Genomic DNA, 18096 nt, shown 5'->3' with positions numbered 1-18096 from the left:
TGGTAGAGCAAATCCCAAAATACCATAATTGTATTTTTTGACAACTGGTAGAGCAGTTCAACTCTTGCCATCTACCTTAGATAGGTAGGTGCTAATGTAGGTTTTTTTGTGTAAGCTGCCAGCGCAGGTAAATTTAAGCAGGCCTATGCTGTGAGCTAGGCCTGTTTGTTTTGATCTGGGGGCAGGGGAGTGGTTTAGTAAAGCCGTAGGTGACTGACATGTACTTCAGCTCTTGGGCGCCTCCTCTGTTTCCAGGGAGAATGTTCTGGAAAAGGGGCAGGGCAGAGAGTTGGAGTGATATGGGGTACATGTGAGGAGCTCTGACCAATCCCCAACTAAGATTGGCAGGGGGCAGGCCTCCTACATATACCCATGGTCAGACTGCTGGGGGAGGAGTTGTCAGCTGGCTGAACTGGATGATGGAGTGTTAGACTGTAGTGTCTGAGGCAACCCCCTTTCTGGGGGGGGGGGTGTACCTCAGATGGGGAGCTTGTTAGCTGGGAGGGAGCCTCTTCTTACATGGAGAGGTCATGGAGAGGTGTCCTGGAACAGGAGCTGGAGGAGAAAGTTTGTTCAGTAAAGTCATTCAGGAAGGATCCAGGGCAGGTGTCAGTGAGTGGAAAGCACAGTGGAAAGCTCTGGAAGAGGCATGCCAGGGGAGCTGGATGTCGAGCCAGAGGGACAGATTGAGGGAGTTTGTGTCAAGTCGCTGCAGCCAAGAGGGTGGGCAGAATTTGCAAGTCGGACTTGCTGGGATCAGTAGTCCATCTACATTTATTCTTCTCAAGTAACTTGGTTGCTACCGCAAAGGGGCATCATGTAAAGACACTGGGACTTATTCAGAGTGAGGCCTAGTTATGTTATGATGGTGTGACAGGATTACTAAAATTGGACAGTGAAGTAGCATGATGGAGGAAGTGAGCTGGGAGAAGTGTTCTGAGGTAAAAGTCTGTCAAGTTTAGGGTCAGCCATCTTATTCTGCTGAGAAGTGTGACGCAGCATACCTCCCAACCGTCCCGGATTGCCTGTGAAAGTCTCGCCTTGGGAGGTCTGTCCCACGTCCCATGCACCTTTATGCCGGGACAATACAATGTCCCGGAATTGCCCCCTGGGCCAATCCGATGCCCCCTAAAAATGCCGCTGCTGTCCCTCACTGCCCGGTGTACTGCTGGCCGAGACCTGCGGCGCTTTATTATTAACCCTCAGGCGCTGCTGGGTTTACTGCCCAAACAACTGGTTGTTAGACACGGCCCACCTGGCGTCTAGCAACCAGTGATGTCATGATGAGGAGGAGAGCAAGGCCCCAGCATTAAGAGCAAGCCGTAGTAGAATCTCCCTCTTGTGCCTAAACTCCGCCCTGACTCCTCCTCCCGACTCTGGGTCTTGCCTGATGTCTGTTCCTGCTCTGGAAAAAAGGTAGGAGAAATGTTCCCTGCCCCAAGGATGCTCATGGTCACTTTGCTCCCTCCCATATACTGCCCCCCTCCAGTCATGCTGCTGTACAGTCCCCCCATATTGCCCTCCACTACCCCCCTCCCATCATACTGCCCTCCACTATCCCCCCTCCCATCATACTGCCCTCCACTACCCCCCTCCCATCATACTGCCCTCCACTACCCCCCTGCCATTATTTTGCCCTCCACTACCCCCCTCCCATCATACTGCCCTCCACTACCCCATCATACTGCCCTCCACTACACCCCCCATCATACTGCCCTCCACTACCCCTCCATCATACTGCCCTCCACTACCCCCCATCATACTGCCCTCCAATAGCATCCCTCCCATCATACTGCCCTCCACTACCCCCCTCACATCATACTGCCCTCCACTACCCCCCTCACATCATACTGCCCTCGACTACCCCCTAACATCATACTGCCCTCCACTACCCCCCTCCCATCATACTGACCTCCACTAACCCCCTCCCATCATACTGCCCTCCACTACCCCCCATCATACTGCTCTCCACTACCCTCCTCACATCATACTGCTCTCCACTATCCCCCCTCCCATCACACTGCCCTCCAATACCCCCCTCCTATCATACTGCCCTCCACTACATTCCCTCCCATCATACTGCCCTCCACTACCCCCCTCCCATAATACTGCCCTCCACTAGCCCCCCTGCCATCATACTGCCCTCCACTACCCACCTCCCATCATACTGCCCTCCACTACCCCATCATACTGCCCTCCACTACACCCCCATCATACTGCCTTCCACTACCCCCCATCATACTGCCCTCCACTACCCCCCTCCCATCATACTGCCCTCCAATACCATCCCTCCCATCATACTGCCCTCCACTACCCCCCTCACATCATACTGCCCTCGACTACCCCCTCACATCATACTGCCCTCCACTGCCACCCCTCCCATCATACTGCCCTCCACTACCCCCCTCCCATCATACTGACCTCCACTAACCCCCCTCCCATCATACTGCCCTCCACTACCCCCATCATACTGCTCTCCACTACCCTCCTCACATCATACTGCTCTCCACTATCTCCCCTCCCATCACACTGCCCTCCTATTGCCTGGGGGCCCCATGAATTGTGAATCTGCCCCTGCCCATGTCCCTTTTCCCCAACCAAGTTAAATCCCCTAATAAAAACAACAAAAACAAGCAAGAGACTGTTCATTGACTGAGAAGTGTGTCTAATGGAGGTCTGGCAGCAAGGTGAAATGTGTGGATGCTGCAACATGTATCAACCCCGCGGGGCCATTGCTACATAAAATAAATGTAGTTCCTCAACTAGTAGCGATTAGTCATATTCAACTGGACTTGTTCTGCAATGCTGAAGACATTTTGTAGCTTACCAAACCACTTCTTTTTTTTAAATTCAGACCTGGTAGAGGGCACCAAACATTAGAATGTATGCACATCTAGCTGGCAGTTACACGAGGGCAATCTTTTTTAAAAATAAAGGAAGTACCCGCAAAGAAGAAACTTGCCTCTCCTGCTGTCCAGTCAATGGACCCTGATCCAGTATAGAAAAACCACCAACTACAGTCTCTGCAGAAATGCACACTCTCAATCTCCTGTGCCACCTGCTGGGCTTATTGGCTCCTCCTGATGGCCTCCACATCACTACATACACAGTAGTGTAGTGTAGAGCACCTCCTTACATTTTGGGTGTCAATTAATAACAAAAAAAGTATAGCTATTCATCTAGCTAATTTGCATGTACACTCATTCTGTGTGAATTGGGCAAAAACAAATGTTGTTTAGCAGCGGCGGCCCATCCATTAGGGGCGCCCGGGCGCCGCCCCCTCTCTCCTCTCTACCCCCTATATGCAATGGATAGATTCATGCATAGCATAAATCTATCCACGGCCGTTGTGGCCACCCCCTATCCATGTGTCCAGCCCCTTTCAGGGCACCGGGCATATGAATTACAGAGGCCAAGTTTTTTTTTCAAGCACCTGATTAGAGCCAGGGGCTCTAATAGGCTTCAAAATAGGGTCGGCTCGGGTTGCAGAGAATGTAAACGGAGCCCACCCAGATGTGTTACAACAGCGAATGAATATTCGCTGTTGAAACACTAATCCTCAATCCAGCCAATCAGAAGCGGGTATGAGACCCATTTTTCGATTGGCCGAAAAGAGAAGACTCCCGACTGACCTCCTAGAAGGAGGGAGGAAATAGAAGCCGCCGCTGCCGTCGCCGTGATGAACCGCGGAGAGCAGGAGAACAGGTGATGGGGTAAGTGCTACTGACCGCCACTGTTCTTTAGGCTATTTTCTTATCAGATTGGATGTTCTTTTATTATGACCAGTAGTAAAATAGCACATTGCACATAGCACATTGTGGCCACTAGACGGAGCTGAGGAGCATAGGAAATACATACGCGTTCATAACAAGAGATGCAATGTAATAACTTTAGAAAACATTAGGGGGAGATTAGTAAATAAATGAAATCAATGGTCAAATTTATATTTACACTTCTATGTTACTTAGCACTATCTAGTTGTCAAATATGGTATTTTCCAATTTTAAATCACTGAAAAACCTTCAGCCAGCACACAAACAAGCCTAATGCCATGTACACACGAGCGGATTTTCCGTTGGAAAAAACTTGGATGGTTTTTCTGACGGTAGTCCGCTCAAGCTTGCCTTGCATACACACGGTCACACAAAAGTTCTCGGAACTTTCGACCGTCAAGAACGCAGTGACGTACAACACTACGACGAGCCGAGAAAATGAAGTTCAATGCTTCGAATTGTTTCCGAGCATGCGTAGGATTTTTGCACGTCAGAATTTTTTCTGACCGAAAAATTGAGAACCTGTTCTCGATCTTTTGCTGGCTGGAATTCCGCCAGCAAAAGACCGATTGAGCATACACACAGTCGCATTTTCCGACCAAAAGCTCTCATCTGTCTTTTCCTGGCCGAATTTCCGATTGTGTGTATGGGGCATAACAATTGTTTTTGCCCCATATGCACGAAACAAAGGCACATAAACTTTTAGTGGATGAACTGATATGCACATTTTTTCATAAATACACCTCTTAAAGTAGTATTAAAGGCTAAGTTCACCTTTTTTTTTCTAAAATCCGGCTCGGCTATGTACCAATATACCATTAATGTACCTCGGTTGCAGAAAAATAAAAGCTTTCTTTGATTTTGAGAACAAGGCCTTACCTCAGCCCTTGCTGTATTGCTCTATTTCTTAGAACGCTTCATAACATGATGGCATAGGCGTGCGCAGCCTATTGCACCCCAAAACTCAAACACACATGCATGTGTATAATTATATATATATATATATATATAGCATATGTGCTGATCAGTGTGCTGGCTGCAGTGTTGGATTGAACTTGTAGTTTATACATTCTCAGATTCCTATGACTTAGCCTAGGTTCACACTGGGCTGCGGGAGTGCATGCACTCCCGCCTGTCAGTCCCGATTTCGGCCGCGATTTTAGAGACATCTGTGCAGGTTTCTGCATGGATGTCAATGTAAATCGTGGGCTGAAATCGTAAGAAGTAGTCATCATACCATACAGGGTTAATGTCCCTCTGGTATGTGATGTCATGGCTTTGGGGTGAAGGAAGAAACATTAGAATCAGGTAAGTGAAAGAGGATATCCCCCCTCCCCCCACACACTACAAGGCTGGACTTTTTTACTGTCCTGGATTTGGGCTGTATTATTATGATAAGAGTTTTTGATAGGTTAGGAATTCCTGGGACTTCTGAGGTGCTACATAGATGTATTCCATAAACACACACATTATATGTTATTAAAAAAAAAAAAATCAAGAATGTTAATTTCTTTCAGTAAACCTGTCCTGCAAAGTGCAGGGCAGGTTTACAGTACATAATTGCATAGTGGAAAAGGCAGAGAAGGTCAGTACTCATAGGTCTCACAGGTAAAAGGCTGCTATCTGTCCTCTGAGATCTTCAGTCATCCCTAGGGAGAGCTGTGCTGTGTGCTGGACAGGAAGAAAGTGATGGAGGGTGCACTCTGATGATCTCTCCCTGCTCCTCCCTCCTGTCCCCGACTCAGCCAGACAGGAACCCGAGGAGAGAGACAGTTTTCCCCCCAAATGCTGCATCAGAGAGGAGTTCGGCAAGCTGTCTTCTGGCAACACAGGCATAGAATGGTGGGTAACTCCTGTGAGGACTGCAGCCACAGCTGTGAAGTAAGCAGTCAGGTAGTATCCGATGCTCTCTGAAGTTCGCATGCTTCATCTCTGACAGCGGACAGAGGAGTGATATTCAGCTGACAGGGATGCTGTAGCCGGAACTACAGAGTCAGCATCGGAAAATGCGGCTGACTAACTGATTACTTCGCGGCCAGTGGCTGCAGTTCCAACAGGAGTTTTACACATCCATAACAAATAGTCCCACTTGCAGCAGTTTCAATTAGAAAAAAAAGAGTTCTCACACATTTTGGCAGCAAAAAAGTCCTGGGGTGTGTTGGACGTGCCTGGGCATTAGGGTGTGCCCAGGCACACCCGGCACACAACGTGCGCATGCCTATGCGTGTTGGTATGTAAGATACAGACCGGAGTTTATGTAAGATACAGACCGGAGTTTACCAGCTGACGTCATTAGCACTCACCCATCAAGTATGTTTGTACAGCATCACTGGCATCTCTCCACGCATGCATTTGCCTGACTTCCCCAGAGTCTCTCCAGACAAGCTCAGGCCACATGATAAACTCCCTGGGGTTACATGCAGCCCACAGGACACCCCTGATGTAGTGCAAGGGCCTGCCTGATTAGATGCAGAGTGATTGGATAGATGATGTGTCTTCCTATTATATAGTTTTAGTAAATCTAAAGGAGATTTTACAGAGATTGTACAATCAGATTGTATAGTGTATGGCCACATTTATACACCTAAACGTACCTAGTTACGCTTTCAGTGTCATTCATTGTTAACGGCACACCAACACCGACAAACGCGGCAAAATGCACAGTAAAAAACTTGCAACTTGCACCACACCAAAATGATAACTGCTGCCAGCTCCAGAGCTCCGCTGAATTTCTGGGTAGAGAAGCGAGCACATTTAGCATGTTAGCAGGGTACTAGTTTTTTGCACAGTTCAGGCTTATGCTGCTGCTCATTGAGCTGCCTGCAGAGGGAACCCATAGGAGCAGGGAAGTGGCTTGCCACTAGACATGTGAAATTAGTTTTATTAATGAATTTCGCCAAATTAGTTTATTCCAAAATTTGCGAATTTTCAGATTTCCGAAATTTTGAATTTCCAAGTTTTCTAATTTCAAATTTTTGAATTTCCGAAAATTCTAAATTTGTAAATTCGAAGTTTCGGAAATTCGAAAATTGGAAAGTCATAAATTCGAAGTTTCGGAAATTCGGAAATGCGAAAATTCGTAAAAATTTGAAAATCCGAAAATAAGAATGAAGATTTGAAAAAATTCAAGAGAACGAAAATCTTAAAATTTTAAAACACGTAAATCTGAAATAATAACTAACTAATAATAACTTAACTATTAATAACTACAAAATTATAGGTATTGGAATTTCCTTTCAAATTTGACTGTTAGTGAACGTAATGAATGTGAATTTATCCGAAGTTATAAATTATCCAAAATAAAGAATGCCGCATCTAAACAAATGGAACGTAGCAAATTAATAATAATATTAATTATTATTGAGGACGTCAGCTACTAGACGAAACGTACGTCGGGAAAGTGATGCTCTGACGTCATCGCCTCTCACTAGGACGGGCGCTCGCCAGCCGGCCGGCGATTTCTGCTCTCTTTTCACTGCAAAATTGTAAGTGTTTTACCTTATTTAAACAAATTTTATCTACGGAGTCACACTATGGATATCTCTTTTTTATTCCTATGTTTGTAATTCGGGGGTTGGTACTTCCCTAATCTGCCTGTGGCCACGCCGCCAGAGGGATGCTCTGATGCTGGTTGGATATCCAGATCTTCACTTCACCCAGTCTACCTGCTGCCTGTTACAGTACACAGAGTGACGCTTCAGATCCATGTCCATCTGGCCTCCGGTTTATTCGACTATTTGGTAAGCGTGCACTTCAGGTGGTGGAGGATCACTATGATGGGTGTTTCCCTACTTTCCCCCTTTGCACACCGATCCCTATGAACAGCGATCAAGGGCCTCTTCCCACTGCCTAGTGGACTGTCTGTCTATTTGATTTATGGACTTGGTGTTTTTATTTTGGTTTCACTATATGCTTTTTGGTATTGGTTTATATACATTTGATAACACCAGTTTGAATTTTCACAATTTCACCCAGTCAAGGATTTTATATTATTTGTCACATATGTTCACATATATGTTTTTAGGGTACAGCGCAGTTCCTTTTTCCTTTCGAAAATCCGAAAATTCGAAAATCTGAATATTCGAAAATCCGAAGATTCGGAATTTCGGAAATTCGAAAATTCAGAAATTCGAAAATTCGGATTTTCGAATTTTCTCATTTTCAAATTTCCGATTTTCAAATTTTTGAATTTCCAAATTTTTGAATATTTGAATTTCCGAAAAAAACAAAAAATGAACACAATTTTTGGCAGTGCACATGTCTGCTTGCCACCGTAGGCTTGTCATACTATTAACTGTGTTGGCACATGCAGTTGGCTGAAGTCCTAGATGGGAACGCACCCTGGGATCCAGCAAGAGGATGGATTCACCTTAAAGCTGGCTATACACTAGTAGAATTTCAATGGAAAAATTTCCATTTTAAGATTGTTTGTTCAATTTTCTAATCATTAGTGGGGTTTAATCAACGTTTATTTTCAACCACAGTGATGACAAAATATAAGCAGTATGGAAACTTTTTCTCTAACAACTGAATTTCCAACAGCGAATGTGGTTTTCGTTCGGGAAAGTCCATTCACTCCAAAATCTAATGGTAAAGCAAATATTTTTAAAAGAGAGGCCCGAAACAAAAATAAAATGGGAGAAGGGCAGGCAAGACTAGGCCAGCAGGGTAGTACAGCAGTCAGTAGGTTAATGGTAAAGTGGTCAGGGGTCGGGAAGGGCCTATAGGCATTGATTGGTGTAGGTAATGCTAGGGAGGGGCAAAGACTGTGGGGAGGTGGGGTTATAAAGTCTGAGGGGCACTTCGAGGCAGACGGACGACAAAGAAGCTTCCCATCCTCCCGCCCCTGTGGATGTTGGACTTGTTGGGTGGTTGTAGTATTATGGCAGTTGGGGTCCTTGGAGGTGTCCAAATTTTGCTGCGTAAGATCAGAGTAAGGATCCGTCTATGGTATGGCATCCTATGGTTAATCCCAGTTAACAGTGGTTTAACGGGATTTGTGAAGATGGAGGTGTCTATGGGAGATTTTATATTGTCCTTGAGTAGGTGTTCTGCGGCTAAGGGCCTTCAAGTGGTTCCGCAGATACAAATTTTGTGTTGGTTTCAGTAGTGCTTCCAAGGATTGGTAACCTGGGTGTCATTATTGTTATTGTTCTATATTTCTGTTCTAAGGAATGTTGATATGTTTATTGTTAATAAATGGCCGCTATGGCCCATTTTACTCCAAAAGTGTGTGAGTCGTATCATTTTAGTGATCAGTGGAAAGTGGGGGTTCACTGGGCTGTAGAGGTCTACAGAAGCACATCCAGTACTACCTCTGGTATGCCTTATGCCGCGTACACACTAGCGGACTTTATGGCAGACTTGGTCCGGAGGACCGGAGTCCGTCAGATAATTCGATCGTGTGTGGGCTCCAGTGGACTTTTTTTCCCAAAAGTTTGACGGACCTAGAAATGAAACATGTTTCAAATCTTTCCGACGGACTCGAGTCCGGTCGAAAAGTCCGCTCGTCTGTATGCTAGTCCGACGGACAAAAACCGATGCTAGGGCAGCTATTGGCTACTGGCTATCAACTTCCTTGTTTTAGTCCGGTGTACGTCATCACGTACGAATCCGTCGGACTTTGGTTGATCGTGTGTAGGCAAGTCCATTCATTCGGAAAGTCCGTCGAAAAGTCCGCCAGACCTAGTCCGTCGAAAAGTCCGCCCGTGTGTACGCGGCATTAGTCAAGTATTTTCAAACAACATTTAGTCAAGTCATCAAAGGTACTCATGAGAATTTTCATACAAATGTTTGTATGAACATTTGTTCAAAAATGTACTAGTCAATGACCATCTTAAAGTGGAGTTCCACTCAAAAGTGGAACTTCCACTTATCCGTCTCCTCCCCCCCTCCGGTGCCACATTTGGCACCTTTCAGGGGGAACGGGGACCTGTTTTTGACAGGTTATTGTCCCCACTTCCGGGAGACGGAGCCATGGCAACGTCCCTAGGAAGTTTGGCCCTCTCCTCCTTCCTCCACCGCCAGACCTATTAGAAAGTGCAGCGCGCTTTGCGCATGCACAGTAAGGAAGCGGCTGTGAATTCCAACGGCTTCACTTCCGGGTTCCCTTACTAGGAATGGAAGCAGCTACACCCGACAGCTGATCCAAAGATCGGCTGGGGTGCCAACATCGCAGGCTCCCTGGACAGGTGAGTGTCCATATATTAAAAGTCAGCAGCTACAGTATTCATTTTTCATGGGTGGGGGGGTGGGGGGGGGCTGGACCTCCTCTTTAAAGAAGGAACTGGTGGCGAGTCCTTTTTTCAAGATAGATTGCAAAGCAAACACAAGCCTAATACAAACATCAAAGAGCAAAGATGGTAAGTGTTGGGGTCTACAGCACCATGGGCTTTTAACATTTCAGGGTTTAGTATCAATTTCCAATGGTACCATTTTACTTTTGGTTCTTCCTCCAGACATGATCCATTCTTGAAGCTGCAAAGACAGCCCAGAGCTTCGTGAGGTTCCAGAACCCAGTCAGGTGGCTCATGTTTGGACTGTGTGGACATGTGATGTGACCTGCAGAAATATCCTTTCATCTGAAGGCTGGTATACATAGGCTAAATATTGGTCGGTATCAGCTGGTTCAACAGAAACCGACCAACGTTTGGCCAGTGTGTACAGCAAACTCTCAGTTAGAAGCCTGCCTAGTGTCTGGCTTCTGTTGAACTGCCATGCTGGAAAAGCAGCAGCTGATCGCCATCCGATCAGTGATCACAGCCAATGGCTGTGAGCACTGTCCGGTGTGTTCTGGCGGGGGAGGGGTCCCCCAATAGCTCAGTTAATACAGCAAACCCCTCACAAGCTCTTCAGTTTTTTTTCGTTCAGAGCGCTGGGTTGAATGAAAAAGAAAACTGCCTGTGTGTACCAGGCATGAGTTTTAAAAGGATGTCTGTAATTAGAAACTGATATCTAGCAAATTCTGGTCTAATTCTGATCTAATAAAGAACTGAGATATTCATGCTCATAAAGTACCTTAACAATGATCCTAGCCAATGATCACTGTCTGTAGACATCCTGAAACTGCGTAACTCTTGGCTTAGAACCCAGTTATGAAAAAAATAGCTTATAACATTTTACTCTTTTATATTATTTGTGACCAAGAAGGAAATCAGCAGATTAAAACTGATCATGCTGAGGTGGCCTAGATACTTTGGTAAACATGGGGTTAAGGTAATGGAAAGCATGCGCAGATCACTACATACCATACACAGTGAGATTGTAGGTTTTCTGATCTTTACTTTTGTCAGTAAAAGTTATAGTTCCAGCATACAATCCACTGTCCTCCAGTCTCAGCTCTCCAATCCTCAGTGATCTTCCATTGTCCACGATCTCCAGCCTTCCTTCAAATTTATCCTGAATTACAATAAGCTGATTATTTATATAAGATGCTATTATGTAGGTTTGGAAGTTCCAGTAGACATGTTGTACAGAATGTGATGAATCCACAGATGGTGACAAAAGGATGGACTGGTTTAAAAGGCAATTCACTCTGATAGGGACAACTTCTCCTGTAAAGACAAAAGAGTTAGAGGTTTAAAGGTGAGCATTTTATCCTTGACCTTAGGTGGCAGATACTAACAGTATCACCCTACTACTAATAATAACTGGAAATTTTAAATTAAGAATCCAACCATAACTAATACATGTAAGAACCTTTACTGTATAAGATTTATATTGCTGCCTGTGACCATTTTTGGGATTTCCCCTCACTTCCTGTCCTTGAAACAAAACAGGAAGTAAAAAGAAATCTTCTCAATGTGCAAGTAAATTCCAAGTGTCCCCATTGGTAGATTCCCCCAGCTATTTCTGTGACAACAGTAAAATATTGTATTTACCATTACTTTCTATTCTGGTGATCACTAATAATGGAAGTGAGGGGATATGTGGCTGCCATTCCACAGGAAGTGGCAGGAGAACGGAATAGTTTATTAGGCCACACAGAGGGACCTTTCTCCACCTGTATACAAGTTGGTAATAAAAATGTCAGTTCTGTAAACTATGGAGGGGGGTGGTGGAGGGAAGCTGTTTGTTTTGCCATAGCAGAGATTTCTCTTCTCTTCCTATTCCATCTGACATGTGTGTCCATGCCAGGAAATAAGGGAAATTGCACTCACAGGGACAGTAATCAAATCCTGACAGAAGTTCTAATAATTGCTCACCCTGTAAGGATATGCAATTTCATTTGGTGCCTACGTTCTCGTATTTCCTGTCTTTTCCTGTTCTGTCTGTCACTCCTCAAATACAAAGGAGTTTGCATTTCCTCCCAGAGAGAAAAAGGTATTCAAGGAAGGAAATACCAGACAAAAAGCCTTATATGCCCTTAACCACTTGCCGACCAGCCGCCGTCATTATACTGCTGCAGGTCGGCACGATCCCACGAACTGTCGTAGCTACACATCGGTCCCTTTAAGCGGGATAGCAGGCACACGCGGGCGCTCGTTGCACAGCGGGAGTGCCGATTCTCGTGACCAGCAGTCACGATGACTGCCAGCCATGAACGATCACGGGCACAAGAGGCAGAACAGGGACGTGTGTGTGTAAACACACACATCCCAGTTCTGTGAGGAGTGGAGAAAGAGATCGAGAGTTCCTACGAGCTGGGAACCATGATCTCTCATCTCCTATAGTCAGTCCCATCCCTCACAGTTAGAACACACACATAGGGAACACAGTTAACCCCTTGATCGCCCCTAGTGTTAACCCCTTCCCTGCCAGTGACATTTATGCAGTAATCAGTGCATATTTAAAGCACTGATCACTGTTTAATTCAATCGACCCAAAAATGTGTCAAAAGTGTTCGATGTGTCCACCACAATGTCGCAGTCTTGATAAAAATCGCAGATCGCCGCCATTACTAGTAAAAAAAAAAAAATAATAATAAAAATGCCATAAATCTATCCCCTATTTTGTAGATGCTATAACTTTTGCGCAAACCAATCAATATACACTTATTGTGATTTTTATTACCAAAAATATGTAGAAGAATACATATCGGCCTAAACTGAGGAAAAAAATAGCTTTTTGTAAAAAAAATTGGGGCTATTTATTACAGCAAAAAGTACATAGAGCAAAAAAGTTTATAGCGCAAAAAATAAAAACCGCAGAGATGATCAAATACCACCAAAAAGAACGTCAATTTTGTGTGGGTCGCATGACCGCGCAATTGTCAGTTAAAGCGACACAGCGCTGTATCGCAAAAAATGGCCTGGTCATTGAGCAGCCAAATCTTCCGGGCTGAAGTGGTTAAAAAAATGTAAAAATGATTTAGTCTAGGTTCATACATATAGGGATCCTGCAACAGGGGTAAATCCTGTACCAACCTAGTGCATTACTACTGATAGCGTTTATTAAAAAAAGGTAAAATAGCAAATGGTTACTCACAAACGAGCATGAATGACAGGCATGAACATTAGCTGCAGGTACGCAGTAACAGACATCAGAAAGAAACCGGGACCGGACATCGGGTGGATACGGCAATGGCTGACGCATTTCTGGGGAGAACCCCTTTCCTCAGAGCCTAAGCGGGTGGTGACTCCTTTTTTTCTTCTTGTAGCCTATGAATACCCAATATTCTGAAGAGGGCTGCAAGACGGCAGATACCACTGAAGCATTCTGGCCTTACCACACATTGAGAATTTAGATACCTGAGCGCAGGAGAGAGTTTCTTTTTCGGTAAATCCTGTACCTGCAGACTCTCGCAGCCAAAATGCATTGCTCTTAACACATGTGCCATGGTGTCATTCATTCTTAATGTCACCCGCATGCATCCCTATGCATCTGAAAACATTTTTCAGGTACTTGAAACCATGTAGTTCTGTGCAGATGCCCTCCGGGTGCATTTTGAAAAAAGGGTTGGGGACATTTTCCTGTTTCCCTCAGGTACAGTAACACCCTGACTGGTGTGCAGCTATGCAGCACCATAGAAACCAAATTGTGACTCCCATTTTTTTCTGCGGGTAATGAGTGGGTATCTCCCTCCCATACTGCGGCTCAGAAGTTGGATCTTACACTGATAAATGTAGACAATAAAATCGTCTATGTGTGTTTTCCTTCAAAAAGGACAGTTTGTTTGTGAGGAGGCAGGTACATTTCAAAAATACAATGTGAAATTAACAAGAGACACCAAGAAGTCACCTCTCTCTGCTCGGTCCCCTCCTGGCTCACTGGAGCGCTGGGCTGTTGAGGAGGTAGGAGCAGCCGGTTCAGGCTCTCAGCAGCGCGCTGAGAGGATGAGCCGGGTGCCAGTCCAGGCATGTGGGCAGATCCCGAACCCAGTGTTGTGATCTTTCCCCAGCCTGCACCAGCTCTGTAACGTCAGCAGACAGCGGACTTCAGCCCGCTGTCTGCTGAAAACGGGTCACAGGAGTGCAAAACAAACAAGCTTTGGCTGTACTTCCCCTTTAAGGTAAGTTTCACATAATGTTTCCCCTTTTTTTATGACTTTACTACCGCTTTAACACATAATGAAACATTTACTTACATTAAGTCGACGATAAAGAAATATGTAGTATATGAAAATAATAATAATAATCATAATTGTTCTATGTCAATATGAGAAAAATCATATGACTTATTTCTATGATGTGTAAATTATATGAACAGGAATATCTACATGTACACATGTTAGTACTGTATGTTTAAAAAATGCAGGGGCAGATGTTATGATATACATGTGTAGTGTTACTATGAAGAAAAAAAGAGAAAATAAAACCAAATATAACGGAATCACCAAAATATCCGCTCTCCCTACTAATCCCTAGGTCCCAACAAATGTAATATCATTGGGAATGTTACTGTAAGGCTCCATGCACACTGGCATTAAAATCGCTACTTTTACAGGAGTTGTGTGTTTTGCCTGTAGAAGCATCTCAGTGCTATCCTGTGTGTTCATGCCCATTAGGATGATTACAGGCATATTTTAAATTCAGCATTTAGAGGCAGGAAAAAAAAACTTCTGGTTTGTGTTTTTGATTGGTGTTTTCTGGTAGGAATAACTCTAAACACTCCTAAGTTCTCCTAAACTCCCGTACAAACATGCTCTATATGAGTGTTTTTTTCTGCCAAGGGAACTGGGTTTTCTTTTAAGCACAATGTGCATGGAGCCTTAGCTTGTAGCTTGTAGCTAACTCAGCATACTGTAAATTTATTTGGTACAGTAGAGCTCAGACTGGAAGAGAGAAAAACAGCACAAGGTGCCAGTCACTACAGAGTGTATGAGCTGGTTGGAGGAACCAGTACATTAGGCGGGAGGAGAAGATATTTAAACCAGCCAGATGAGTTGAATGCCTGCAGCGACCGGGGAGCACTGAAAAAGAGGTACTTGTGGATACGAGCTGCTGGAATGATAATTATGGATGGCCTTCTTTTACAGGCTTGGCTCCTTCTATATAGTTACATAGTAGGTGAGGTTGAAAAAAGACACAAGTCTAAGTGATTATATGTCAATATTACATTGTATATCCCTGTATGTTGTGGTCGTTCAGATGCTTATCTAATAGTTTTTTTAAACTATCGATGCCCCCCGCTGGGACCACTGCCTGTGAAAGGGAATTCCACATCCATTGCCGCTCTTACAGTAAAGAACCCTCTACGTAGTTTAAGGTTAAATCTCTTTTCTTCTAATTTCAATGAGTGGCCACATGTCTTGTAAAACTCCCTTCCGCAAAAAAGTTTTATCCCTATTGTGGGGTCACCAGTACGGTATATGTGAGTCAGTGTTTACAGGGTACATTAAATCCCTAAACCAAGGTCAGCTCCCCACCTGTTCTGCCTCCAGCAGGATGTCCAATGAGTTGTTTTGCCTGCAATATCAGATTTGACCACAAGATGGAGCAGGTGGCGAATCTGCTGTTTTGCAGAAACTAGAAACTGTTCCAGCTTTAACAAAAGTTCCCATTATCCTTCAGTCTAAGAAAAGGAAACAGGTGCATTCTGGGACTTAGAGATCCTAGAGACTGAAAGAAGGAACCAGCTATCAGAGCACAGGTTGGACTAAAACTTGTCGTTTGAATCCCCTAAAGCAGCATGGTGAGAATTACTTATCGCCATCTACAGCCTAGCTTATTCATTGTATTATTTTCTGCATATTTCATATACTGATTATATGTATCTTTATTTGTTTTTTTATTAATAGTTTCATCTCATCCTGTTTTGTGAATAAAGCTTTAAAATGACATTCAGTCTGTCTTATTGAAGAATAGGAGGGTTTAGTTGCATGTCGAATTACACACAGGGAAACGTGTAGCAAGGACAGCACACCACCCACAGCCTGGTCATGGGACAAAAAGAAGCATCACACCAATAAGTGATCAGCTCTGCTTTCCCCTCCTGTCTGCCTGCTCCCTGTAAGCACATGTGCATGCTCCATATCCTGATTGGCAGATAGTGTAGCCACTCTATGTCCCAGTTTGAGTGCTGCTGTGCGCAGGATGATGGGAGATTGATATCAAGACAGATTCAGGTATTTACAATACAATTAAAGTATATCTATACCCAAGAACCAACATGTAATATATTGCAGCTTAGTAGTTCTTCACCTGAAAAAGAAAACTAATACAGCCACTACATCTAAGTACATCTTCAGGAAGTACAAAATAACACTTGTTGATTCTGCAAGAAATCTTGTGTCCTTATAACTCTCAGTGCACTGATCTGATATATCAAGCAACATTATCAGCTTTCCCGGCTACCTTCTGTGAACTACAAAGCAGGGGAGGTGTTTGTAGCCAAAATCAGAAAAACAGCCTAGGGTGACAATAATGCTCCTCCACAGAAACAGTATAGTGAGTGTTGTCACCCTAGGATAGGAAGTGTGTAACTGGTGGGGTCATGGGAATAAATGCCTGAAAAAGGGAGATTAATTGGCAAGTTGAAATACATTTTTTTTAACTTTTGGGTTTAGATACACTTTAACTTGAGAAACTCTAAATATATTTTAATTGCTGTAGAACGTTTGGCTTCAACCCTATTCTATAATCACATGTTATTTCCAAATTATGAAATAATACAGAGCACTCTATACAGTGTACTGACCTGTAAAAAATAGAGAAGGAAATATTGAAAGGACCAAGAAGCATTCCGCTAGATGTTTCATCATTGTCTGTAGAATGGAGTGTGATACTGAAGGGCAGAAAGCAAGAGAAGCAAAATCAATGACTGCAAAATTTACAGTTGTGTTTGTAAACTGCAGTCTCTTGCGCGGATGCAATTACCTTACAAGAAGTGTGAAACCACAACTACTGATATTCTAGGAGGACAGGACTGCACAATTCTCAAACAGATCTGTTAATCAGTAATCAACAAAATTAGGTCTTTAATTCTTCAGAATTAAACTATTTTCATATGTTCTGATGTCAGCTGTACTAAAAGTTTAGTTGGAGATGGGCTTTTAAAGGAAACGTGTAAGGCGCCTTTCACACGGACGGCTATTTTGCCGCAGTTAAAAGCATGTTTTTTTTCCTGTGGAGTTCAAGACTCCAGGCACTGCGATCAGCTGCATTTGCACAGTGCGATTAGCTGTGGTCGCATTTAGCTGCGGTTTGCCATTTCCATGGCAACCCGATAGGGTGCCGACTCGCACTGTTTGGTATGAATCTTGAGGGGGAACGCCACGCCAAATTTTAAATAAAAAATTGCGTGGGTTCCCCCTCAGGGGCATACCAGGCCCTTCGGTCTGGTATGGATTTTAAGAGGAACCCCTACACCAAAAAAACGGCGTGAGGTCCCCCCCAAATCCATACCAGACCCTTATCCGAGCACGCAGCCCGGTCGGTCAGAAAAGGGGGTGGGGACCGTCGAGCGCCCCCCCTCCTGAACCGTACCAGGCCGCATGCCCTCAACATGGGGGGGTGGGCGCTTTGGGGGAGGGGGCGCCCTGCGGCCCCCTCCCCCAAAGCACTTTGTCCCCATGTTGATGAGGACAAGGGCCTCTTCCCGACAACCCTGGCCGTTAGTTGTCGGGGTCTGCGGGCGGAGGGCTTATCGGAATCTGGGAGCCCCCTTTAATAAGGGGGCCCCCCAGATCCAGGCCCCCCACTCTATGTGAATGAGTATGGGGTATATGGTACCCCTACCCATTCACCTAGGGAAAAAGTGTCAATAAAAAAAAAAACAGTACACAGGTTTTTAAAGTATTTTATTATAAATAAAACTTTTGTGCGCTAGCAATAATATAATTAAATAAAGAGTGCCTAGGAGACACAATGTATGTGTGAATCCCAGCAAAAATGATGACAACAACAAGTGTATAGAATCATTACTCAAAAGATCCAACACAATA

The 18096-nt window shown here is 44.4% G+C and overlaps 1 protein-coding gene across 1 annotated transcript in view; it reads right to left on the bottom strand.

Annotated features, from left to right (window-relative positions):
* The window catches only part of LOC141117747 (SLAM family member 5-like), a 29962-nt gene extending 12480 nt beyond the window's left edge, over positions 1 to 17482 (bottom strand). Inside the window, exons 1-2 of the mRNA XM_073610761.1 lie at positions 16851 to 17482; positions 11021 to 11326 (exon numbers count right to left, since the gene is read on the bottom strand). Of these exons, the coding sequence (XP_073466862.1) occupies positions 11021 to 11326; positions 16851 to 16914 (370 nt within the window). The 5' untranslated portion in view covers positions 16915 to 17482. The remainder of the gene's footprint in view (positions 1 to 11020; positions 11327 to 16850) is intronic.
* Positions 17483 to 18096: the final 614 nt, after the last annotated feature.

The sequence above is a fragment of the Aquarana catesbeiana genome, linkage group LG13 (genome assembly GCF_042186555.1).
Source record: "Aquarana catesbeiana isolate 2022-GZ linkage group LG13, ASM4218655v1, whole genome shotgun sequence".
Lineage (NCBI taxonomy): Eukaryota > Metazoa > Chordata > Amphibia > Anura > Ranidae > Aquarana > Aquarana catesbeiana.
Note: the sequence above shows the minus strand (reverse complement) of the source record. Positions and strands in the feature narration are given on the sequence as shown.